This window comes from Alexandromys fortis, unplaced genomic scaffold, assembly GCF_014885135.2.
Source record: "Alexandromys fortis isolate MF-2015 unplaced genomic scaffold, M_Fortis_MF-2015_v1.1 scaffold_75, whole genome shotgun sequence".
Classification (NCBI taxonomy): domain Eukaryota; kingdom Metazoa; phylum Chordata; class Mammalia; order Rodentia; family Cricetidae; genus Alexandromys; species Alexandromys fortis.
The window spans coordinates 1,669,763-1,695,206 of NW_026067956.1; the positions used below are offsets into that span (position 1 = coordinate 1,669,763).

At 41.6% G+C, this 25,444-nt stretch overlaps 1 protein-coding gene across 15 annotated transcripts in view; it reads left to right on the forward strand.

Moving 5' to 3' along the window:
• The window catches only part of Hmbox1 (homeobox containing 1), a 144,412-nt gene that overhangs the window by 106,884 nt on the left and 12,084 nt on the right, over positions 1-25,444 (forward strand). For 3 of the 15 annotated variants that reach the window (XM_050152302.1, XM_050152307.1, XM_050152309.1), the window contains exons 7-9: positions 20,935-21,017; positions 22,361-22,456; positions 23,495-23,589. In XM_050152302.1, coding sequence (XP_050008259.1) covers positions 20,935-21,017; positions 22,361-22,456; positions 23,495-23,589 — 274 coding nt within the window. Of the gene's footprint in view, positions 1-20,934; positions 21,018-22,360; positions 22,457-23,494; positions 23,590-23,783; positions 23,889-24,658; positions 24,752-25,444 lie in introns of all 15 variants that reach the window. The other 12 variants (XM_050152303.1, XM_050152310.1, XM_050152304.1 and 9 more) reach the window with 10 other exon arrangements.

A 25,444-nucleotide genomic window follows, 5' to 3' on the forward strand; every position in this document is an offset into this window, starting at 1 on the left:
TCTCTCTCTCTCTCTCTCTCTCTCTCTCTCTCTCTCTCTCTCTCTCTCTCTCATTCATAACCGTGAACCTGTTTCTTCCCGACTGACTGAAGTGAGCAGGGGATACTCGTGCTCTGGAAATCTGACTGCAGCCTGCTCCTTTTCCCTCATCTGGAAGTCTGATTCTTTCTGAAAGTTTGTTTCAAATTTTCCATATAGAAAATGGGAATGAAAATAATGCCTACCTTAAATTATTCACAGCCCTTACATATTTTCCTCTGGGTACATGATAAATTTTTATATTATTTTGTGCCTAGTATGGGTTCTAATTATACTGATAAGAGTCAGTTAAATTTTTCATTAAGATATTAAAGTGCATTTATTACATAAAGTCAATATGAGAATGGATTGAACATTGAAACATAAAATCCATGAAAACAGTGGATTCCATTCTCTGTATGTTTTAGGAGTCGAACCTCAGGGACTCAGAGACTAGGTTTCCCTTTACTTCTAAATTTTTCTTTCAAGGTAGCAACATCTATCCATGAATCACACTGACTAATTTTAGACAAAAAGATATACAACATTTTATCTTTTTGTAAGGTTCCTATTTAGTTCTAACATATTTTTAGTCTCAATTTTAAGTAATGAATATCTTCACCTAGGACCGAGTTTCTTCTGGCTTCATTTCATCTTAACCTGGCACAGCTGAGAGGGTGTGGCTCAGGCCTGAGTTCTCAGAAATGCTGAAAGCCTTTCAAAGCACTGAGCATCAATTGTCTAAATCATCTGCATCCTCCAAAAATGGAGATTTGTATTCTCAGAAGTGAAACATGAAATCTCCTGGCCTTAGAGTAGTGTATCACACTTTTTGGCTAGACTGAATGTTTGAATAAATACATAGCACCACCAAGTAAGCCTTATTCAAATATGTTGGTATAGAATAAAAGTAAAGACTATTCCATTCCTCACTCCATACAGGAAGATAAATTTCAAATCAATTAGGGAAGTGAATTCATAATACATAGAAGAAGGAAACATAGGGTATCTCTTCATAGAAGAAATCTGGAAATGGGAGAGATGTTTCCTAACTGAGCATCCTAATCAAAAAGCAGAAAGGAAATGATGGATAGATATAAATGGAAAGAACTGCTGGGATAAAACTAAGCAAAGTAGTAAAATCAATTGGAATAAAATATTTGCAACTTTTATCGCCCTTAGTATGTAAAGAATTCCTAAATGAGATAAGACCAACAGCTCTACAGAAAGATGGACTAACGGGAGTGGCACAGAAGTAATGCAGAAGCCGTTTAAGCACATATAAAAGTCCTAAAGTTATATTGTCGTTCTTGTTTGGGTTTTCTTGAGACAGTCTCACTTTAGCCCTGGCTAGCCTTCAACACATGGCAGTCCTCCAGTGCCAGCCTCCAGGTGCTGAATTTACAGGTGTAAACCACTGCACCCTAGCCAAGATACTAACCTTGAATTGAGTGATTCAAATTCAGACTCCATTGAGATACCATTCTTCACCTGTCACACGGGCAAAAATCACCAGGTTTGGCCAAGTTTTCTCTTGATTAGGCTCTAGAGAAATGGCATTCTGATTCATTATTATGGAAATGCAAAATGGAGCAGCTTCAATGGAAGAGAGCTAGACAGTGTCAGGGACCATTACTAATGGATTTGCCCTTTGCAACAACGTTCCTGTTTCGAGAAACTTATACTGGAATATATACTGTCAAAGATATACTGACAGAGAAGAACACTGTCATCTAGTATCAGACCACTGACAACAGCCTGAATGTTGTCAGTAATGGTCTGGATGAATAAGTATAGAAATCAAAAAGGCCACTGACATGACACAGCAGGTAAAACACTTGCTGTGCAAGCCTGGCACCCTGAGTTCAATCCCCTGAACCTACATAAAGGTTGAAGGAGAGAGCCACTCCACAAATCATCGTATGACCTCCACACACAAGTGTAAATGCCCTTAAAACATATAAACAAAGAAAAAAAAACTTTACTGAGATAGAGCTCCCTTGTTGAAAGTGTGTATTTTAAAGCCCTGAATGTATCTATGTTACACAACTGTTACCACATTTACTTTAATTATGCCCCCAGAATCTTGGTGTCTAGCAGAAGTTATTCTCCTTTTCTCCCATCTCTTTTTTTAACTCTGGTAAACATTAATCTTGGACAAATTTACCTGCTGTGGACATTTTAATGTTATAGGAAACCAGTTTAGGAGGCTGTTAGAATAATCTGGGCCTAAGTAATAAGGGCCTAAATTATAGTAAGACAAAGGAATAAGATATGAATAGAAGGCATAGCTATCAGAAAGGAATTTGAGGAAAGACAATATAACTAGCTAAAGGCTGAGCATGGGAATGACAGCAGCAAGAGCATAAAAGGAGATGGTCAGGCCACTCACCAAAGAGACAGTGTCTGCACCATTAGAAAATAGATTGGCCTTGGAAAAATCTTTCAGCAAACCTAGACCCCAGTTCTTAATATAAGATACTTAGTTTTATCCCAGCAGTTCTTTCCATTTATATCTATCCATCATTTCCTTTCTGCTTTATCTAATTTTAAATTCATGGCCATAAACATCAGGTAGCTCTTCAGTTCTGTCAAGCACTCACTGCCTTCCTGGCTCGCCCTTTCCTCTTTCTTAAAATTGTTTTACACTTTGTTTTCTCTCTGAAAACACCTCAACCTTCTTCTCTTGTGGTGACCTAATTCACATTTTACTGAGAAAAGCAAAGCACTGACAGGAGAATATCCAGTGCCTGACAGCATGTGCACGCATGTGCAGAGACTGTGCGTGTGTGCGGTTTCCTATGCCTTACCACCCAAAGCACTTCACTTCAGTGATGTATTTTCCCCACTACTTATCAGAGCGTTGTGCTTACCGTAGACAGTCATGATGTTAACATTATGAACATTGCTCTTTTTTCTTTGCTGTCCTCTTGCATTCTCTATCCTACGTACATGACTTTCTCAATAGTGACCCCCAGAAACATTGATTATCACAAGGGGCAATATTATGTGGTTCTATTTATAGAATACCCAGAATAGTCAACTCTGTAGAAAAAGAACATAGTTGGTATTTCCTCAGACTGGGGAAGATAGAGGCCTGGGGATCAGGAAACAGTTGAAGAACACATTGCTTTTATGAATATACCAAAAGCACATTTCAGATATGTTCACTGCTGCACAAGTGAGTCATACCTCACCAAAACTACACATAAAAAAGGAAGACACCATTAGGAGCATCTCCTGTCTACCCTCCACAGTTGATCCCCATTGCCACCCTTTCCAAATGAGGCAGCCAAGGCTCAGGGGGCTTAGGTGACTTGCTGAGGCCATACAGTCCAGTGAACAGCCGAGTTACATGTGTCTCTCTAGACAGTGCTTATTGCATATAAGTCCTGTCCCTTGAAGGGAAAGCCATTTTCTTCTGGGTGTATACAGTGCTCTTAGCACATGAAGTAGGCCTTGGTTAGTCCTGGATTAACATACCCTTTAGCCTTCTGTTTAGCTAAGAACATATAAGGGATTTTATAGGAAAAGATGTAGCACAAACGTTAAGAAAATAATTGATGTTGGGCCATAGGAACATAAGGAATCACAGGTTTATTCTATCTGTGTAGGTTGGTCATGTTTCTTATTTAGAACAGTATTTGTTATCTTAAAGAAGATTTGAGTATTTTAATAGAGAATTTAGAATGACATTATTGGATAATCTTAGATCAGTTACGTATTAAACTTTTGCTATATATTAGCACTAAGCTAGACTTACCTCAGTGGTTTGTATATTCACAAGATGGAAAACATTAACTATGTTGCACACTTGAAAGGTCTATATCTGCAGATGATATGAGACACATACTGGGATTTCCATTCCAGAAACCTGCCCGTTCACTCATCCAGTCAATCCACTGCTTCTTGGTAGTGAGACAGTATCTGGCAGAGAGCTTAGAAACAGTCACCGTGGAAGAAGGTCATGAGCAGGCTGGATCTGAATTCTGGAGGATGCAGCCAGGCCTCCCGGTGTCCTCTTTCCTATGCGTCTGTCGGGAATCTGGCCTTGGTGTTCCTTTAGCTTTGGAAACAAGTGTATCTCTGGAGTGTTAGGGTCTGTGACTGGAATGCAGAGAATAAAACCTGGCTATAGCTCCTACCCCTGTTTCATTTCAAGGGAGGAAGGTAAATGAAGCCTCGAAATCAGGCCACGGGCTCTTAACCCAGTTAGGTAAGATGGGAAGAAAGCAACAACTTGGGGGAAGCCTTGACCAGACTCAGGAACAAATGTGAGAGGCCTGGCAGTATCAGGTTGGTGCAGTGACTGGTCTCCAGCTCTGGAGTCGGGGGTGTGAGAAAGTTACTCATGCTGTTACTTCTAGTCGAGTGATTGAATGCCTGTATGTCATCGTGTCCAAGAAGATAGAAATGAATGTGTCTGGGCACTTGGAGTTCTGCTGCATGTTTTGTTGTTCTTCTTGGCCAGAATACCTATAGCATGCTTTTGTTCTTGGGTTGTTTTAGTCATGGTCCTCTTCTTTAAGTCATAGAAAATAAGACCAACATAGAGCCCTGGAATTATAAGGAAAATGGTTTTTGTTCTTTTGACCTTTGAACTTAACAAAACAACTTTAAGAAGTTAATCCAGAATATTCTCCCCAGAAGCCAAGGAAGCAGCACTGAACACAAGCCTGAGAGTGTCTCCTTCCCCCAAAATTCAAGTATCCAAAAATAGGTTCTCAGAATAACTGCTGTCGTGAGCGAAAATAGCATTGCAGCCACAGTACTATGGCAAACACAAATTAAATCAAAGCTCTAAACTTAGTGTCCCTACCCTTAACCTGATGTGCATATAATCTGCGTTTGAGACGTGTCTGACACACAGATGCATTTCACAAAAGTGTCTTATTGCTTCCTGGGAGAATTAGTATGGAAGAGACCAATCGGCTTATAAAGCATGTTTCTAGAATGTTGTTTGAGGGGTCTGTAATTTAATTCCCTTGGTCTTCAGCATTTTGGAATTCTTCCCAGGACAGTTTGTGTTAATGCTTGGATTGGTGTCAGTCTCATTCCTGTCTCTTTTCACTTGTAGTTTTGGTGAATTCCTTGCCGGGAGGATTCGGGAAAGTCAGATTTGCAGAAGCTAAGTTCTAGTGCAGGCTGGCATGGCCTGGGTACTGTGAGCAGTCATCCCTGACTGGGCTCTGTCAGAAGACCGTTTTCCAAAGATAGTTTGTTAGTGCCTCCTTCAGCTATAGTCTTACAGAGTGTTTACAGGTGTAGGATAATGAAATATCTCTCATAACAAAGAGTGGTAAACAAAGTCATTGTTCACCTCCCACCCACTTCATCCAGGTCGTTCTCATTTCTTATAGCATGAGAAAACTGCAAACTCATGTCTAAATAGTAACTTAGAAAAAACTGATTTCTCTTATTTTTCTTTTCATCCCTAAAACTTTCTTTACAGTCCCAAGAATATTTTGTTTATTTCTGTATTATATTGTTGCTGAATTGAGTGAGCCTGCTAAGGAAAGTACCCCTTAGCTCCTGGATCTCAGGCAAGTTAGTAACATCAAGAGAAAAATGGAGTGTGTTTTTTAGCTCTTTCCATTTAAGTGTGATTGCTTTTTCAAGTGTCTAAGTCAGTAATGGTAGATTTGTTAAGTGGAATGCCACAGCAAAGGACAGAGACAACTTAGTAAACTCGAGGGAAGATGCAGATGACATGAAGTGAAGCAGTTACATTTTCATAATAAAACACAAGGCAAGGAGGAGTCATGGTGACTCAAGCCTATCAGGCCAGCACTCAGGAAGCTGAGTTTGAAGCCAGACTGGGAAGAATAATGAATTCCAGCCTAGCCTGGGCTGCTGGGTAAGTCTCTGAGAAACTGATAACAATGAATGATAGTAAAATAAAGCAACAGATACAAGTGTACAAAGGTAAAGATTGAGAGACATAATACAACTTAAATTATTTGTTTTAAATGTTGGTGTTGTGCTGTGGTTTTTTGTTGTTGTTGTTTAATAGCTGATGATATAGTGATTAAGAACACATTGTTGTAGGTACCCTTAGACGAGCCACTTGCCAAATGTAATGGCTGCAGAGCTAGGAAGATGGCTCAGTGTTTAAAAGCTGCCCTTCCAGAGGGCTGAAGTTCCATTCTTAGCACCCACATGGCAGCTCACAACTGTCTATAACCTCCAGTCAAAGGGGAGCCACCCTCTTTAGGCTTCCACAGCACCGGGCACAAATAAGGTACACAGGCATATGTGCAGGCAAAACACCCCTACATATAAAAAGAAAAAAAAAAGATGATACTCATCTGTAGAAGTGCTGTGATTTCATGACTACAGCATACATGCCATGTGATTAATAGTTCATAATCTTCCTTTCACTACATGTTCAAGATTTAAAAAAAAAAATAGAGCCAATGAGATGGCTCAGTGATCTAAGACCCCTATCACCAAGCCTGACCACCTGAGTTAAGTCCCTGGTAGTCGCATGTTGAAAGGGAAGAACTGACTCCTGTAGGTTCACCTCTGACCTCTAATGCACCTCCTCCCCCAAAATAAGTGAATAAAATCTAGATAACAATAATAATATGTATTAGTAACTTTCATGGTGTTGTGATTTGAATAAAAATGGTCCCCATTGGCTCATAGTGAGTGGCTATTAGGAGGTGTGGCCTTGCTGGAGGAATTGTGTCACTGGGGGCAGGCTTTGACATCTCAGATGGTCAAACCACGCCCAGTGTTGCTTTTGTGGCTTTCATTTCCTGCTGCCTGTGTGTCCCAATGTAGAACTATCAGCTCCTTCTCCAGCACCACGTCTGCCTGCATGCTGCCATGCTTCCTGCCATGATGATAATGGACTAAACCTCTGAACTGTAAGCCAGACCCAATTAAATGTTTTCCTTTATACGAGTTACCATGGTCATGGTGTCTCTCACAGCAATAGAACCTTAATCAAGGCATAGAGTACTTTTGTTAAATTGGAAATTTCTGAATTTACCATTTTCATATTTCTTAATCAATTAAAGTCTGCTTTGCCTTTCTTTTAAAATGAAAACAATCCAAACAGGACATAGCAATGCCTACAAGTTGTTCCAGGTGCTTGTCAAACTGGGACATGAAGGTCACCTGAGACCAAAGTTCAAAGTCAGCCTGGGAAACAGAGACTTCATCTAATTTTTTTTTGTTTGTTTGTTTTGTTTTGTTTTGGAGGAATGTGGGATGAAGAAGTAGCCATCCACTTTTCTCTGTGGAACACTACATAGTGATGAGGCATATTGAAAAGCTCTGGTCTTGTAGGAGAAGTGAATGATGGGTGGGGCCCAGGCTACCCTCACACAAGAGACTGGCAGTCAGACCAGTGGGATGCGTAAAGTAACCTCAGAAGAGGAGACACTGCAGAAGCACACAAGCTGCTTGCTGTGGTTGGGACAGGATGTTTCAGTGGGTTGAGAGGAGGCAGGACATGCCAGTAACAGGAGTGACTTACTGTGAGCATGAGTTCGCTCGGGCTAGAGTGGCGAGGGATCTTGCATCCTATAAGCTTGGCTGTCTCTGCATTTTGATTTGCATCCATGCCGCAGTGAGTTCTCTAATCATATTCTTTTTCATTATCCATTTTCCAAGTTGTCTGTGCCGCCACTTTCTTCCCACATATAAACAAAGTGGAGTGTTTTTGCTTTTTCAGTGCCAGTTATCCAAGATTATGGTTTAAGTGGGATGGTTTATAGGACAGCATAGGAATTGAAAGATTGAAACTAGTTAGCAGTCTTCCCAGACTTCCTTTCTAAAGTCAGAGCCTGACTAGACTCCCTTTTCTAGACATGAGAATATCTATTCCATTCCAGCCACACTGACTCTTTAAAATCTTCTGATTCCCCCCATATTATAAAGGAAGTTGTTATAAAAGTTACAAAATTCAGTTTTCTCACTGACTTGGTGTTAAGGTGCATTGTCAGGATGGAGTTACAGACAATATCATTGCCAGAGAGAATCAGGGTGTTTTACCTGGCTCTTCAGCGACATGTTTTTTGTGCTCCAGGCAAGCATTTTGTTAGACCCAGCAGGCATATGAGGTACATGGCACTGGGCATGAGGGCTAATGGTTCTAAGTGTAGCTTGAGTATGATTGAATGAGTGTGTAAGAAGACCCCAAACTTTAGCAGAGTCGCAGACTGTTATCCCAGGTCTGCTCCTCCAAACCTATCAGGCTCAGAGGAGGGACAGTACAGTATTTTGTGAATTTGTTCAAAATTTTAGGGTCTTTAGTTCAATTCAGAGATAAGTAATAATGGGAAGATTTAAAGGTCCCACTTAAAATGACTCAGAAGTCACTTTCATTCCCTCAGTGTTGTCTTCCCTTTGCTTACTGTTGTTGTTTTCCTTCACCCATAAAAAACGTCCTATGCTGGCAGAGTTGAAACTCCTGAACACTGCTCTGTAGTGAATGAGAATTAAGGTGCATGCCCTCTGCCTCCCTGAAACGATTTTGCCATCAGCTGGTCCTCCCCCTCTTCTGATGTTATCACTGTTCTAGAATAGGAAATGCTGGGGAATAAAGTAGACATTTTGAAATTAATAGGTACTGGAAGTTGAATTTTAAAATGAGTTTCTCCTCTTCCTTACCCTTGTGGAATACTGGAGTGGAGCGTGATGAACTGCACCTCCTGTACCTCTGCAAAGAGAAGGAAGTTCTTAGCATTTATATGAGACAGCAGGAGCCTGGACATGACCTCATTTCAATCCATTAGACTATTTGAGGAGAAAAACAACAAAACTTTGCCACTTATTGACGAGTAAAGTTATCCCAATCCATTTCTCATAGCCAATAAGAAGATGAACTGTCCTTAAATGCATTTTAAAATTGGCAAATTATACTTCCTGGTTCCTTTCTGGTCAAACAGAAATAGCTAAAAGAGAAATTATCATGATGCTTTTGAGGTGGATTAAAAGTTTTCCCCGTTCTCTTGTGGATGCTTTGCCAGCAGTTGTTATTTTTAACAATGTTTGAACCCTGTTTCTCAATAGTTCTTGAGCCAATTAAGTAGAACAGAGAACCCCACGCTCCTCGTGCCATCCCATAGCCATAGTCTACAAGGACACGAAACACAGTTCATACCATATAAACAAGTCATTGTGAGATATAATGGCTTCATAAGAACCGAACTTCAGATGTGTGAAAACTAATTGAACTTGTTGCACAAGTTCTAATTGGTCTTAATAATAAAAACCCGGAGCCAGATAATCAGGGTAAATGCTGAAAGATCAGAGAGACAGAGGAGCAAGCCACAGCCAACTCCTACCTTGCTAACTTCTCAGCTAAAAAAGGAATGAGCTCCTGTCTCCTTCCGCCTTATATTCCTCTATCCTCCCAGCCATGTCACTTCCTGTCTGTCTGTATAGACTTCCAGACCTCTGTGGTTAACTAGTGGCTAGCTCCGCCCTCTGATCTTCAGACAAACTTTGTTAGAGGACAAACAAAATATCACCACATGAACTTACTGAAAATGAAAACTCTGTGGGAAACGAGTGAATGAGCTTCTTCTTAAGGTTCAGATATGCCAGTTTCTACCTTGTGTAAGCCCTGTGGTAGATACTAGGGGACACTATATCATCAGCAGGATCAAAGGAAACCTTGGCCCTTGTTAACAGTGAGGGGGAAAGTTGTTACGTCCTAAGATCACAACTTACACAAGGGCTTGCTCCTGAGTGTGGTAGGAGAGGAACTTGTGAGTCAGTGTTCTACATGACTGTCTTTTGGTTGAGGAAACTTGAATGTATTGCTAAGTGTCATGGTACAAAATCCTTGGATGTGCTTTTAAACTGTACTTGGAAGAAGACCTATATACCATAGCAGTCCAGGTCATGATACAGTGACTCCTACAAATTATTCTGTTCTATTGCTTTGGTGACATGCCAGTAGTTATGAGCACTGCCTGTTCTTCCAAAAGTCTTGAGTTCAATTCCCAGCAACCACATGGTGGCTCACAACCATCTGTAATGAGATCTGGTGCCCTCTTGACGAAGAGGTCAGTCATCCTAATTAACTTAGACCATGAAAGCCAATATGGACAAGTTTAATAGAACCGCCATATATGGACTCTCCATGCATGCTTCAGCATTGCAGGGCATAAATTTCATTTTCATCAGTACATTAAAAGTTCAGACTAGGGCTGGAGAGGAGGTTCAGCTCTTGCTGAAGACCAGTTCCACCTGGTCAGACTTCCTCTTCTGACCTCCACTGGTACTACACACATACATGTAAAATAAGATAAATGAATATATTTTTCAAAAGCCCAGACTCTCTTTTCTGTCATTTTGCTGACTGGTCAACAAAATAGCCTTTCTGTTTTTTTTTTTTTTTAATATTTATTTATTATGTACACAATACTCTGTGTGTATGCCTGCTGGCCAGAAGAGGGCACCAGACCTCATTACAGATGGTTGTGAACCACCACGTGGTTGCTGGGAATTGAACTCAGGACCTTTGGAAGAGCAGGCAATGCTCTTAACCTCTGAGCCATCTCTCCAGCCCCCTAGCCTTTCTGTTTAGTTATTACTTGGAAGTTTACTAACCTTGTATACAGTTGCTCAACAGCCTTTTAGCTGTGGCATTGAGTAGTAACATGTGTTCCCTCAGGTATTATCAGAATTAATTTGGCTTTTTTTTTTTTTTAAGACAGAATCTCCCTACAATAGCCCAGCTGTCTTGAAACCAACTGGTTTGTTGCCCAGGATGGCCTCAAAATTAGAGATCCACCTGCCTCTGCTTCCTGGGAGCTAGGATTTAAGAAGTGTTCTACCATAACTTGCTTTTTGTTGTTGTTTTTAAGAAAAAGGTTTTTTTTGGGGGGGGGGTTGTTTGGTTTTTTATTTTGTTTTGTTTTGAGACAAAGTTCTCTGTAATTATTAGCCATTTAAAAGGTCGCTGAAGGCCCATTTCCTACACTCTGATAGTTTGACTATCACTGAAAATGATTATGAACCCAAGACACAGGAAAGGGAAAAGTTAGGCTTCAGGAAGTACTGGGGGAACTGCAGACCAGTGCATCCGGATTCTTTCTTCACTCAGTCTTGGCCAAAGGCTGAGACATTATTGCAGCCTCAGTTCTTAAGGGTTTATATACTTGGTTTGCTACATATTGAGATGAGAGAAAAACAAATAGATTGATCCCCAGGAAAACCAGTTCTCATTTTATGCTCAGGCATTATCCTTTTGGCATGAATGTGCATTTTGCAAAAGCTTGGTATTGATCCTAAGGAAGAAAAAAAAAAACCATCAGGAAGACAATGAGTTGATCTGTATCAATCCTCTTTTGTTGATCTTTGTATTATGATACATTATTGGTCTGCCAAGTATGAGAAACTTAATTCTGGATTACCTTCCAGTTCTCTCTCACAAATCTACTTCCTATCAGTAAAGCAAAAGGTGCAGCCACACACAGCGTGGCTGTGGGTGAAGCAGATTGAAGTGGAACTCACCAGCCCCAATGCCCAAGAGTTTGTGAACTTTCAAAATGTTGCTTTCAGCTGACTTGCATTTCACTCACAATTGGTAGTTTCTCTAGAAAGTTTGTGGACAAGCAGGCCCAAGCACCACCCTTTGGGCATAGCCTTCTCTTTATTGTTAAAGCGGAGAGGTGACCAAATACATGGAAATTTCATGAACTTCAGTCAGGCTGCTTGTGGCAGGCAAGTGCTCTTTCTTCATTTTTTTTTTTTTTAATGTGGTGGGAATTTGCCAGGTTTACTATTTGTTTGGTTTTGTTGTTGTTTTTCCAGAGAATTCCAGAAATATCACTATATGTCTTGACTTGGATGTAAAATGTCCCTTGGGTTCATATGTTTGAAACCCTGGGCCTCAACTTCTGGTGGTGTTCTAGAAAGCTGTGGAACTCTTAGGAGATAGGGCCAAACTGGAGGAAAGGGATTTCTGGGGAATGGGTTTTGGAGTGTATAACGTGGTCTAGCTTCCTGTCCTCCCTTTTGACTGGTCTCCTGGAATGTGAGCAAACTCCCATCATGCTCTCCCACTATGCCAAACTACCATGTCCCTCAAACCATGAGCCAGAATAAACCCTTTCTCCTTTAAGTGGCCTCGTTCAGATAACCTGTGACAGCAAAGAGAAAAGTGACTAGTGCCTGGCTATCGGCGCCAGCAGTGTGCCGCAAGTCCACGAGCATCTAAACGTGGAATCTGCAGTGAAGGGCTTTGCAACATGTAAACCTTGGAAGGCCACATTTCATACATGGTGTCCATAATTCTCAGCCTTGAGGGGTTTTGTTTGTTTGTTTTGTTTTTGTTTTCAACAAAGGGCATCTTGCTATCCTGATAAAGAGTCTGTAGAGGTATTGATGCATGTAGGTTAAGTGAACCCCACTGTAGACACAGACTGGTAATGTGTAACAGTAGTTTAATCCAGAGTTTATTTAATCCTCTGATGCCCGGGGAGGAAAGATGGGTCATTGTTGTAGTTGTCCCCTGAGATTTCCTTTTTCAAGGAAGCAAAGCCCTTGGGCGAGATGCAGCTGTGAACCTGCAGGTAGCATGGGTCCCTCATCAGGAACGCCTGTGAGATTAGCAGGGCCATGGGCTAGTTGATTCATCTTTGGAGGTTTGCATAGCATATCTTAAACAAAATCAGAAGCAGTTTCCTGTCTTTAGCTAACAATGGCCATTCCTGTTAGGACTTTGAGTAAATGAACTGAATTAGGAAACCTGAGTTACAGGCCGTGTGACCTTGAATAAGGCAGTTCTTTCTCCTTCCTGGCTCCATCTATGAAATTCACGTTCTTACTACAAGTAGAAGATGCTGACCTGCTGATGTTTCTTTCCAGCATAAAGGTCTGATTCCTTGTCAGGGTCTGCTCTACAGTCTCAGTCCGCATGCAATGGGCTGTGTTAGGACTTCCATGGGCATTTATAAACGATTTGAAAATTTGTCTTATGTCTTTGATCTGTCCATAGGCTGATGCTAATTTTTCTGCTTAAAACTCTTTATTTTCACAAGCTTTTCCCTTGTAAAACTTTTATGATACTGCCAAGCTGTGAAAACAGCTTTCTCTGCAACAGAACTCATTTATATTTTAGCTTTCCTCTTCACGTACACCTTTTAAAAGGTTGATGTGGGGAGAGCCGTTATTTATTTTGTTCTGCCTGTAGAATTAAAAATGAACCCATCTGTAAAAAGGCATTAGTGTAGGATGATGGCTTTTGCTTGCCGTACTCGAGTGCATTTGCAAAACACTCTTAAATGTTGCTAAAAGGTATAGGACAAACTAAGAAACTTTATTGTTTAATAATAATTATATAAAATTCCATTTCTCACATCGTAAGATAGCATACTTTCTTTTCAAATATTGCATTTTGCATTATAAAGTTATTATATGATTAATATATAAATTGTGAGGAAATTCAAGAAAATACAAAGTAGACAATAAGGCCCTTTTATGCTATCACTAGCTGGTAATCGTTAATGCTTGCTGTATTTTTCAGTCCTATCTCTTTATCTTATGTACATATCTTTTTAAACAGAAGAGACTTATATCGGCTGTGCAATTCAATATTTAACTATCATTACATAACCTTTTAAATAGAATTTTATTATGAATGTTACTTTGAGAATATGTTGTAATTTATGGACATTAAAGTTAGCATTTGTCTTTCTCTTCTGGATCTAACTTAGGATGAGATCAAACGAATTCAGGAAATTATGGCCATAGTGGCCTTACTGCATAGCTGATTATGCCCCCATTTGTATACATGATGGAGGCTGAAGTATATGGAGAAGCAGGTGGGTTGGACTTGAGAGAAGCCTGCTTACTTGCTTGTTTGCTGTTTTGTTCTCTTGCTTGCTTGTTTTGAGATAGCAATTCATTGTGTAGCCCAGGCTAGCCTTGAACTGACATCCTCCTGCCTTAGTTCTAGGTAATTACAGGTGTGAGCAATCCCACCTGGCTTCAGCCTCAAACAGCTGAATATGACCTTGAATTCCTTTTCTTCCTCCCTCCACCCTGAGTGCAGGGTTAGCAGGCTGATCTCTACATGCCTGGCTCTTTCTGTATTTTTCTTGTTAGACATTTTATTTATCTTGCTCTTAAATACATAGATCCTTTTGTGTTAACTTATTTAACTAGGTACTATTTATATGTGGGAAATTCTGATTTCTAAAAATAGTTTATATGTATTTACCATATACAATATGAATTTTTAATTTTTATTAACATTTATCAGTTTTGCAAAATAGTAGATTTCATTATGACACCTTCAATCCCCTGTTAACATATTCTGCTCCCTCCCAACTGTTTCCCTTCCATCACCAAGCCCTCTTTCTACTTCCATGCATTATCTCTCTTGGCTTGTTCTTTTTCTTTGAGGATTATTTTCCATGTGTATGTACATATAAACAACAACATGCTGGGTTCATTTAGCATTGCTCACATGTGTGTGTTTTAGGGCTGACCATTGGTATCCGATAACCAATTAGGGGCTCATTCCTGGGAAAAACTCATTCTCCCATCTCAGCAGTCATCGATAGCTTCTCATCTAGGGGCGGGGCCTTGTGAGATTAACCCCTTCCATGTTGGCACATCTCCTGGTGTTGTCGTTGTTTAGGTCTTGTTTGGGCTGCCATATTGTTGAGATTCACAGAGGCAGCTTCCATGTCATGTATAGAAGACAGTCTCACAGCAGGCAGTCTGGTCCTCTGTGGCACTTGCAGTCTCTCCACCCTTCATCCTTGGTGTTTCCTGAGTCAGATGTATAGGGCTGTGTTACAGATGTAGCAGCTAGGGCTGGGCAACCCATCAGTTGTTCTCTGCTTTTTGGCCAGTTGTGGCTTTCTGTAATGGTCTCTCTCTCCTGCAAAAAGAAGCTTCTTTGATGAGGAGTGAGAGCGACATGTACCTGTGGGTACAAGAGTTAAGTACAGGGAAGGCAGAAAGGGATTATACTGCTTTGGTAAAGTAGCTGTAGTGGGTTCTGGGTTCTAGGGCTATGTTGTCTCACCAGCCATGGGTAATTGGCTATAATTCCACTATCAGACATGAATTCCCTCCCACTAAATGGTCCTTACGTACAATTACATAGCTGTTAGTTACCAACAAGATATAAGTGCCACTATTGCACCTTTGGGGATATAATTGTTGTGGTTCATAGGTGTCTCAGCTGGGCAGGACTGTTGATTGCTTTTCTGCCATGGCAGCTTGCATAGTACTTTCCAGTACTATGAAACCTAGTCTGCAGGGAGCATGCTTCTGGGACAGATCAGCTCCTGAGTCAATAGGGTCTTCAGCAAAAGGAATTTACTTCAGAGCCTGGGAAACAACTAAGTTCAACTACAATAGCCTGAATTGTTTTGGGAGTTGCTTAAATTTACTGAACAACAACTTAAAAGAGAGTTTCTCCTGCCTGGTTCTCTCTCTCTCTCTCTCTCTCTCTCTCTCTCTCTCTCTCTCTCTCTCTATGTGTGTGTGTGTGTGTGTAGCACGTGTGCGCGCGCACACACTTTTATATATGTATAAATATATAATTGTGGGTAAACATAAAATAATGATTCCTTAATTCCTCTCCCGCAGTATTGTCCACAACTGCCACCACCATTTACCCTTCATGCTACCTGCTTGCTATCACTGTAATCTATCACCTCTTACCTAGCAACTTCTTTAGTAAACAATACTATAAAGAAAATGGACTCAAAGTCAGAAGACTTGATCTAGTTAGTTCTGTAACCTTGGGAATACAGCTTATACTGTCCCATTTCAAATGACTAGTTAGCAGTCTTCAAGACCCCTAACTGGGGCTGGAGAGATGGCTCAGTGATTAAGAGCATTGCATGCTTTTCCAAAGGTCCTGAGTTCAATTCCCAGCAACCACATGGTGGCTCACAACCATCTGTAATGAGGTCTGGTGCCCTCTTGGGGCCTGCAGGCATACATGTAGACAGACTATTGCATACATAATAAATAAAAAAATATTTTTTTTAAAAGACCCCTAACTGCCACAAGATCAGGCTCAGTGATGGAGTCGTATGCACAGCAGAGTTCTAGCTCTACCCTTCTCATTTCTCTCTGGCCCCAGACTGTTTCGTGGAAACTTTTAAAGGTATGATCAGTCTTAGAAAAACTTTGATATGTTTGAAGAAAAGGTAGAATATCGTTTAATGATCTGTAAGTGCATGGGAAAAGTATTAGAGCCAGTAGCAAAGACAGATCCCTCCATTGGGAGGGCTTTCCCATCTGTCATCTCTGCCTTTACCCCATCATATAGAAACAGAAATGAAAACATTTTAATTGTTTTATTGCTAAAGATCATTCCACACATAGATGCTCTTAAATAGGACAATTAAACTTCATAGCATGAAGGCTGGTTTAATGTTAATGTGTTCTGAAGAAACTCACACAGAATTTTGGGTAGTGGGAAACAATCCTGAAGCTTATTCTGGATAACTAAAACAGCAAGATTGTAGATCTCTGCCCCAAGAAGAGCTAAAGCCATGAAGACACAGAGGGAAATGTCCGCACATGCCTTTAGCTCTTCTTAGGGCTAGTCTCTGTCTTTCTGCAGTCTCACCAAGACACACAGGGAAGAATTCCCTGGCTTCAGTTTTCAGGGGCTGAAGTCTTACTGAAATGGAAGTGCTTCAAGGGCATTGCCATTTGTGCCCAGCTCATGGCTTCTCGTCTCATGGACGTTATTTTGCCACTTTTCATTCTAATTCTTTCCCATCATCATATAGCAAAACAGTCATTTGGCTTCCCTATGGGAGGCTATGCACTGGTCACTCACTGACAGTGTCCTTAGTGATGTGCTATCACATTGTGTTGTTATCCACAGGCATGTGCATACATTTCTTCCCCTTTTGTATATTTCAGAATGTCCAGGGCTGTAAGCATTTCCAATAGAAAGAAGAGTAAGGTTCCAGCATTTGATTTCAAGTTTCCTTTAGAAAGAATAACCAAAGAGGGGGAAATGCTGCTTTTTCAAAAATATGGCTTAAATTATATGAATAAAATATCCTTTTCCTGAGGTCTTGATTTGAGAGAAGTTACTGGGGTCTCCTTACTCTGATCTTCATTGTATGCAGTTAAATCCTGGCAATACAGCTTAAAAGAGAACTCTAAAACTTAGAGTTAATAGAAAACATTATGCCAGGAATAACTGAAAATTTTAATTTAGCTCCCAAAACCAGTATGGCAATTTTTTTTGTTAGTCACTGCACCACAGTACTAATGCCTTCTACCTGATCCCAATCCACTTTAGAGCATGAATTGTCTACAGAATTGTATTAATCATCAAACTGGTTCTTAATTATTTCAGTGTTTCCCCAAGGTCCTTTTGTTGTAAAAATGTGTTCGTTCACTTCGAAAACCCTGCAGAGAATTCTGCGAAGCACATTATGGAAGCCAGCCGTGTCAGCAGCGTTTTATTTCCTGCTCTATGCATCGTTCTTGCTCGGCAGAGATAAAGGCCTCTGACAGCTATGTGTGTTCTGTGTTGGACTTAGCTGTACACGCCTGTGACCCCAGCGTCTGTGAGACAGCTGAGGTGGAGTCTGGCTTGGGTTTCAGTGCTTTTCTGTGGATGAGGAGGAGGTACAAGATGGAAGAGCTGTGAGAAAGGAGCAGATGAGTTCCTATAGGACTCGCTTGGTAACGAAAACTCATTTCTCAGGCCATTCACACTGGAGGAAGGCAAAAGGCAGGAGACAGGCACAGGTTTACTCTCTTTCTTACTTATATGGCAGCCACAGCACGACGGAGGTGGTGAGGCAATCCCGAGCCTCCATAGTAAACCTCTGAGAATATTTGAACCTAAGTAATGTGTCAGGAATATGAATCAGTCATGGTCTTTCAGGTTATTTGGCCAAAGAGTTATAAGGTATACTGATCATAGAATTGTCACTTAAATGGGACCTTAGGTCTTGGCAGCCACTGTTTTCCATCCAGCCTGACAAAGCCTTAATTGTAAGGCACACCTTACTGCACACGCCAGTGAGAGAGGAAAAAGCAAAACAATATTCCCAGTTAGGAGATGTGTCGTGATTTCAAGGGTCACAGTGATGAAATGTGCATGATGAAATCAGTGAAAAAAGATCTTTACATGGGTACAGAGAACAGCTGAAAAATGCAAGAAAGAATTCGAGAAAATGAGAGGGAGAGGGGATACAATTAAGGACAAGTAGAGAAGTTGACCTTGAAAAGGGGAATGATTTATGTTTTCTTGGCTATGGGAAAAGAAATGAATAATGGCCTAGAGAAGTTTAGCAGTTCAGAAGCTAAAAAATCTAGCAAGCCAATAACCGCGAAGGCAAGGTCATCTGCAGAAAGACGGGCAGTGGTGGCTTTGAGGGCTTGAGACTTCAGAGTAGAAAGGTTTTCAGAGGAACGAGTCATGAAAGAATTCCATCAGAGGAAGGAAACCGCTTGGCGCTGTTGTGTGGTGTTTGGAACACTCGGTCCTCAGAGGAGGACGGGAGTAAAAGGAAGGTGCTGTGCCGCAGGAGATTTGCAGGGCAGGATCACAGAACAGAACAACTCATCAGTACAATTCCCTTCCTCTCAGACAAGTTTGGCTTGTCTGTCATTTGGGCAAGAAGTAAGGGCTGCGCCTAGAAGTAGTAAACATTTATTTTTTACTTAGGAGAGGAGAAACAATTACAGGATTAGTGACTGCTGGGAAGATGAAGGCTAAAGTTTGCAGAGATGTAGATCAGGAGGAGGCTGAATGGAGAATTCAGAATTTAAAGTCATGGAGGGAGAATTCAGAACGATACATTTGGAGGCGTGTTCTCTTCTTATAAAGCACAGGTAGAATCATGTTTCTGTTGTATGAAAACCTGGTTTTCAGTGGATGGCCCTTCATTCCTAGAGGACAGAGCAAGTGCATTGCCAGCTTGTCCCCTCTCCCCTGACGAAGTGATCAGCAATAGCACTGATGTCATCACACCGTCCTATGAAGGCCGTGCTCTTAACACACTCTGCTCTTCTCGGTGCCCAGGGATCTCGTGGTCTCATCTGCCATCGCCCTTGACAGTGCCAGTCCTCAAGACCTAGCTCAGACTTCCCTGTGACATCTTTGCAGACTCCTCCCACAAGCGTGACCACACAAATCCTGTGACCTTTCACCACAAGCACACTTATGTATATCCTTCTGTCCCGAGTAGATTGTGAGCTCCTTGATGGCGGTAAATGAGTCAGCTGGGTGACGTTTCAGACGTTAGTCTGTGTTCCGGTTACCTGGCTGTCTGTCATATTGAAGTTTGGTTCTGAGTCTGCTCCATGGAAGTTGTGCTGCTGCCACGGCCTAAGCAAAAGTTCAAGTAAACACAGAGGCCAGGACAGCATGGACATGCAGCAGCCTCGAGCATGGTAGCTTGGAAGGGTCTGAAAATGAACACTGGCACTCCAAGGACCATGCAGGAGGAGATGCTTACACCGAGGGAAACAGTAAGGAGCCATATAGAACATGGTCAGAGACAACGGTGGGAGTGTATGGCTGGGAGGCTTATGTTTTAGAAAAGAAGATGGAGGAATGAGGCAACAGCTTTACCCAAACTGAAGTGAAGGTGTGCTGTCCATATAGAGACCTTGAGGGAGGAGAAGGCAGCAGGTCAGGCTTTTAGGAGGAGAGGGACCTCTAAGGAATTTGGGCAGTGAGTGGTCTTTCTGCCATTGCTAACTGGCTGATTTCCAGGGAAAGGAAGATTTGGTAGGCACTAGAATCCAGTAAAGGTCATTGCCTGATTGTCAGCTTCCAGGCTCAAGGCGTGAAAGCTCTCTTTTTCTGTAAGTTCACAGATGTCAGAAAAAGTAGCACTGATAATGGCATTCTGTTTCCACCTAAATTTTATGAGTCTGTTCAGTCTAACAACAGATTTAGCAAGCCTCATGTTTTAACTATTGTTGAGTAGAGTAATATCTACTTCCTAATGTACAAAAATGAAACACATAAGTATCCCTTGAAGCCCCTTCTTCAACAGTGGGTGCTCAGTATTCTCAGCCTGATGTATGTTCTCCTCTACCCATGGGAACCAGCACGCATGCAGACAGGAGCCTTCTAATTCATAGCATTTGTGCTTGTACATTATTCTGTACATTGTTTTTCTCACTTCGGAATATGCTGTAAAAATCCATTCAGGTCAGTGGATGGAGTGCTAACTTATTTTTTCCTAATTGTTTAAAAATAATATAAGTATAAATACCCCATAATTTGTTCTGCCACCACTTGTTTGTGGATAATTGGTTAATTTCCAGTTTCTACTACTATTTAGAAAGTGACCAAAAAAGGGAAAAGCTGTGCTGATACCAATGCTTCAGCAGCATGACTCTTGTGTCTCTGTGACTTTCGTCAGTCATGAACACCAAAATAACTTGTAATGTTTCCCTGCATGTGTCTGTTGTGTATTGGCTGTGTATTACCTCCCTCCCTTTTCTTCACTTTCCCTTCCCATTATTCCTCTTGCTTCTCCCAGTTAGTTTTACTTCTGAGGTCATGACATACACACATCCACAGTTGTATGTAGCTATAGAAGGTCTAAGAATCACCCACTCATGAGAATAGGCATAATATTATGTTTCTAAGACTAGCTTGATTCAGTTAACATGATCATCACCAAGTGCACTCATTAAAAAAATAACTTTGATCTTAGAGGAATCTTTTAGTGAAGCACAGCAGCGTGTAGCCACTAGTCACACAGAGTAATTTAAATTAAGTAAGAAACAAATCTACTCCTTACGTTGTCTTCCTTTCAGGTGCACAGTAGGTACATAGGTAGTGGTTACCATAGAAACACTAGCAACTGTTTCTATCCACCAAAAAGTTCTTCCGGACATCCTGGACTATACCAAGTTACATCTTAAAGGAGACATTTTAATGAGCACATTTAAAGTAAAATGTGCCTTTGTTGGTTGCCCCTGCAGTTACTTCAATGAGAATCAATACCCAGATGAAGCAAAGAGAGAAGAGATTGCCAACGCCTGCAATGCAGTCATACAGAAGCCAGGTAAGGAGGGTGAGCTCAGAGGGCAATGCTCGGTTACATTCAGTGGTCTGTACACTCACCCTCGTGCAGGTCCCTGCCCAGTGTTCTCCAAGCAGTACTCCTGATGTTCATGTGACATGGATGAAGTAGTCAACACCATGACTCTCCATGAGACTTAGGCCCTGTTTTTAATTATGGATTTTTTTTATGTTTTTAATTTTGGATTTATTTGTCCAAAATTTAGCATAAATTTATCAATTCTGACATAATGGTAAAGTGTGAAAATTCAAGCAAGTTTTATTGATAAAAGTATGTAAAACCATTTTGTTCACCATTGCTATAAAATTATGTGAGCTGTATTCCTTTGTGGGGCAGCTTTTTGGAGTTGAACTCTATCTGCTTCCCACACTGGGACGGGTGACTTCTGCCTGGCTAAGGGAACATGGTGGTTCCTTTTGAAGTCTCCTGTGGAGGTCCATAGCCACTCTGGTACTTCCTATGTACCATACCCCCTGCATACTTGAGAGACTTGACACAAGCAGCTGGTTTCCACGTGGTCACTTGTTTTGATGGCTTAAAGACTACGTGAATATCAGAGTTTTATATGGTGAGGGAGATTAATCTCCTTTATTTAGGAAGTCAGCTTCTAGTGATATTACCCAACACACTCAGGTCTACCTTTAGGTAAGGGGAGTCTGGGCCTTGAGTGCATAGGCCCGCAGTCCCAGTGCAAGGGATTTGCTCCCTCTGGAAAACACACACCTATTAAAAGCTGAAAACAAGAGGCCAGGAGAGGAGGAGATAGCACAGATGTTATCTCCATAAGAATTAACTGTGGTGACCAAGAGGACAGGGAATCTGAACTCTAACCTGGGTGGTACTGTGCTCCAGAACAGTCACAAAGTGGATGGGTACATGGCCATTAGCCTTCAACACAATGTGTATCTCCTATCGTACATGATATATAACATATATCTTAAGATGCCAGGATTTTATCTGTATAAGTCCATAAAGAATAACATCCCTCTCAGTGCTGCTATTAAAATGACACCTCTCCGGAACTAACATGGAAACTATGATTTGATCTGGAATCCTAGTAATCGGACTTGGTGGATTTTTTTTAATATTGAACATGTCTTCCTGAGTTGTGGCTAGCTGTGTGTTCATTTATGTGTTTGTTGATGCAGTAATAATTTTACTGGGTTCTTAGTGCTAAGCAATGCTAAAAAAAGATTCCACCCCATCTGTTATTTTGGCAATAAATAGAATCAAAAGCAACTTTTAGCAAAGAAATATTTCTTAAGAACAGTTCAGTCTTGGATCCAAGATACAGATTATCTGAATTTTGTTGCATGCATTCACAGGCATAAAGCTGTCTGACCTGGAACGAGTTACCTCTCTGAAAGTTTATAATTGGTTTGCTAATAGACGGAAGGAGATCAAGAGGAGAGCCAATATCGGTAATGTATCAGAGAGACTGCCCTCTCTCATGAGAAGTTTAGAAATGAGATAAGAGTGGCCAGTTTATGAGCTGCAGGTCTAAGTGATCCCAACACTTAGGGCTGCCAAGAAGGACCACTGCTTCTCTTCATTGCATTTTTAATAGCGAGGTCAGTGTTACCTGCACTATTTTATTTATATTTTAATAACGACTTCGTTATTTATAAAGCTGATTGTTCTTAAATGTTCTAGATTGTAGAATTAACCCCTGAGCAATGGCTTTCTTAAGTGACTCATATTAAGGATTTCTGGGGGGTGTCCTAAGAAAGGAACTGTGATGCTCCCAGCCTGCCGGTTACTGCTACAGCTATGACCTAGACACTGAGAAACATCTGATCAGTAGCTGGAATAGAAGAGATTCAGCAGACAAGAAGCAGAAGTAGCAATAAAGGGCATATCAGAAATCTAACATCGGGTTTGGTCAGTTCACAGTGTATACTTATTGATATATACTGTCTGTATACCATAAACAAACAGTTTCCACTGGCCAACAACAACTTAATAAAGCTGGAAGACCATGTGAGAATGCCTGGGGGAAAAATGTGCGCTCAACTAAAAAAAAGAAGAAAAGACAGGATTTTGTCCTGTTCAAAACTAGTAAAAGTGAGGTTTGAGCGGGTGAGATGAGAGTAAAAGTTGCATGTCAGGGCTGGGGTGGCTCGGTGACCGAAAGGACCTGGTTTTGATCCCCAGCACCACAGGAAGTACGGTTGCATTTCATTTGTGAATGTGCTTCTTCCTGGTCCACCCAGTTCTCATTTGCTTTGCACAGCCCACCAGGACAGCTGTTGACTTCAGGAGTTTTATGAATACCCAACAGTCCAGGTTGGTAGTTTAATGTGTAGAGAAGCCAGGCCTCTACCCTGAGCTACACAGACTTGAATTTCTCCCGTTTACAGATAGTTAGAAACAGATTAACTATGTTCTGACTTCCTCACCATGAAAACCATGGTGATGAGGCAGCAGATAATTTAGGGAACTGTTTGCTTTTTTCGAAGAAGCAGCAATCCTGGAGAGTCATGGGATAGACGTACAGAGTCCAGGAGGCCACTCCAACAGTGATGACGTGGACGGGAACGACTACTCCGAGCAGGTAGGTGGCTGAGCTGAGGCTTCTGGTTACAGAGTGGTGGGGCAGTATGGCAACTCAAGTTCGTGGGTGTGGTCGTATGGGGAGGTGGGGAGAGCAGTTGGATCTAGTTAGATTTTCATGTGGTAAGATTCTGTTGTCCTGTTAAATCTGTGAGTAATTTCTATCCACCCCATGGGTTTATTGTCACACAACAGGACACTTGGCAAGCACGCAATGGGGAGGAGGAGGAGGGAAGAAGTTCAGAGGGAGGCAGAGAAGCAGAGAAGGTAGAAGAAGAGAGGAGGATCTGACCCAAACAAGCAAGTTAACCACTTACCACATACACAGTGTTTGAGAAGCACTTAGGGGCACGCGGGCAGCGGTGGTGGTGCCTACATATGGACCATGCAGGGCACAACAGAAGGCCCCGCCCACTCCAGCCCCATTACAGTGGGAACTCTCATGCCCAGAGAAGGGGTTAACCAGAGTATCTCTGGACATTGACACACTCATCTTGTCATAAATGCAATGCCTGCATGTCTTCTCACCTCATCCTGCTGTGTTCTGCATTGCCTGGGGAAAGTGTATTTAATTGTAGCCACTGCATGGAATAAGTCAGCCACTACAAGTGGGGGAGTACCCCCCACCCACAAACGTGTTGACAGACTTCATTAACAATCTCTATAGGATCTAAGGTTCATTTCCATTTGAGAAGTTCAAAGGACACAGTCCCTTCCCTAGACTCTGGCAAGAAAGCATTTGCTCTTTCTTCTGGTGGGTTCCCTGTCCCTCAGTCTGCCGTGTTCTTCATTCTCTCGGTGTTCCATTACCTCTGTGGACCCCAGTACTCCAGAGGGGCGCGTGAGTCTCTGCAGATCCCTTCTTCAGTCCTAAGGGCTAAACTCTAAAAGCCAGAAGGAAAGAGTAGCAGCCATGTGTCCCAGAAGATCATCTACCCCCAAGAGAGTCTCTTCTCCAGCACGTCTCCACCCTTGGCTCAGGAGCGTGCTCTGTTTCTTTCTTGTCGAAAACCTTCCTGTCATTCTTCAGCTGACCCACATAGATGGATCATTTCCATCTTTTTTTGCAGATGCCCTGAGGGCAGCACATCCTATGCTTTTTCCCCCAAGGGACTTACCCTTTCCAAAGCTCTTTGGTACAGAGTCCCCTGAAGATGTGACAGGTGAGAAACACCCCTTCTCTCTGTTAGCACTTTCAGTGCCCAGCACACACCCTGTAAGGACAGCTTCGTTCACAACTTCCTTTCTCTGTTGTCTGGGTTTGGTTTGGTTTGGTTTGGTTTGGTTTGGTTTTGGAACTTGAAGTCAGTCTCCTGCCTCAGCTGGGGAGTGCTGGGGTTACAGACATGTGCCACTAAGCCTGTCAGCAGCTTTGCTGTGTAATGTGTGTAGCTTGAAGGGTGGAGAGCTTCACTGAGCTCTAAATGGGACGCTGCACTTGTGACTTGTGTAACTGAGGACCTCCCTGACTTGTAAGGTGTAGACGTCTATTCTTCTGCGTTTTCTTTGCTTGTCTCAGCAGTGACACCGTGGATTCCAGTAGCCACTCAGTAGCCTTGTGGGTTTAGGAGTGCGCTAGTTTGGGCTCAGTGATTACTGTTGTGTCTGTGGCAAACAGAAAAACCCAAATTACTAGTTTATTTTAATCACTTCAGGTTTGATCACTACTAGCAATTTTTTGATAGAATAAATTAATTCTCAGTGCAAAAAAGAACAAATCAAATCATTTTTGTCCTTTTTGTTGAGTCACAAAACCACTTGAAGTCTCTGGACCCATGTCCATTCAGTGTCTACTTAAATACAATTCACTCCACCGTGAGATGCACTCGGCAGCTTCCTCCACAGATGCTTCTGTC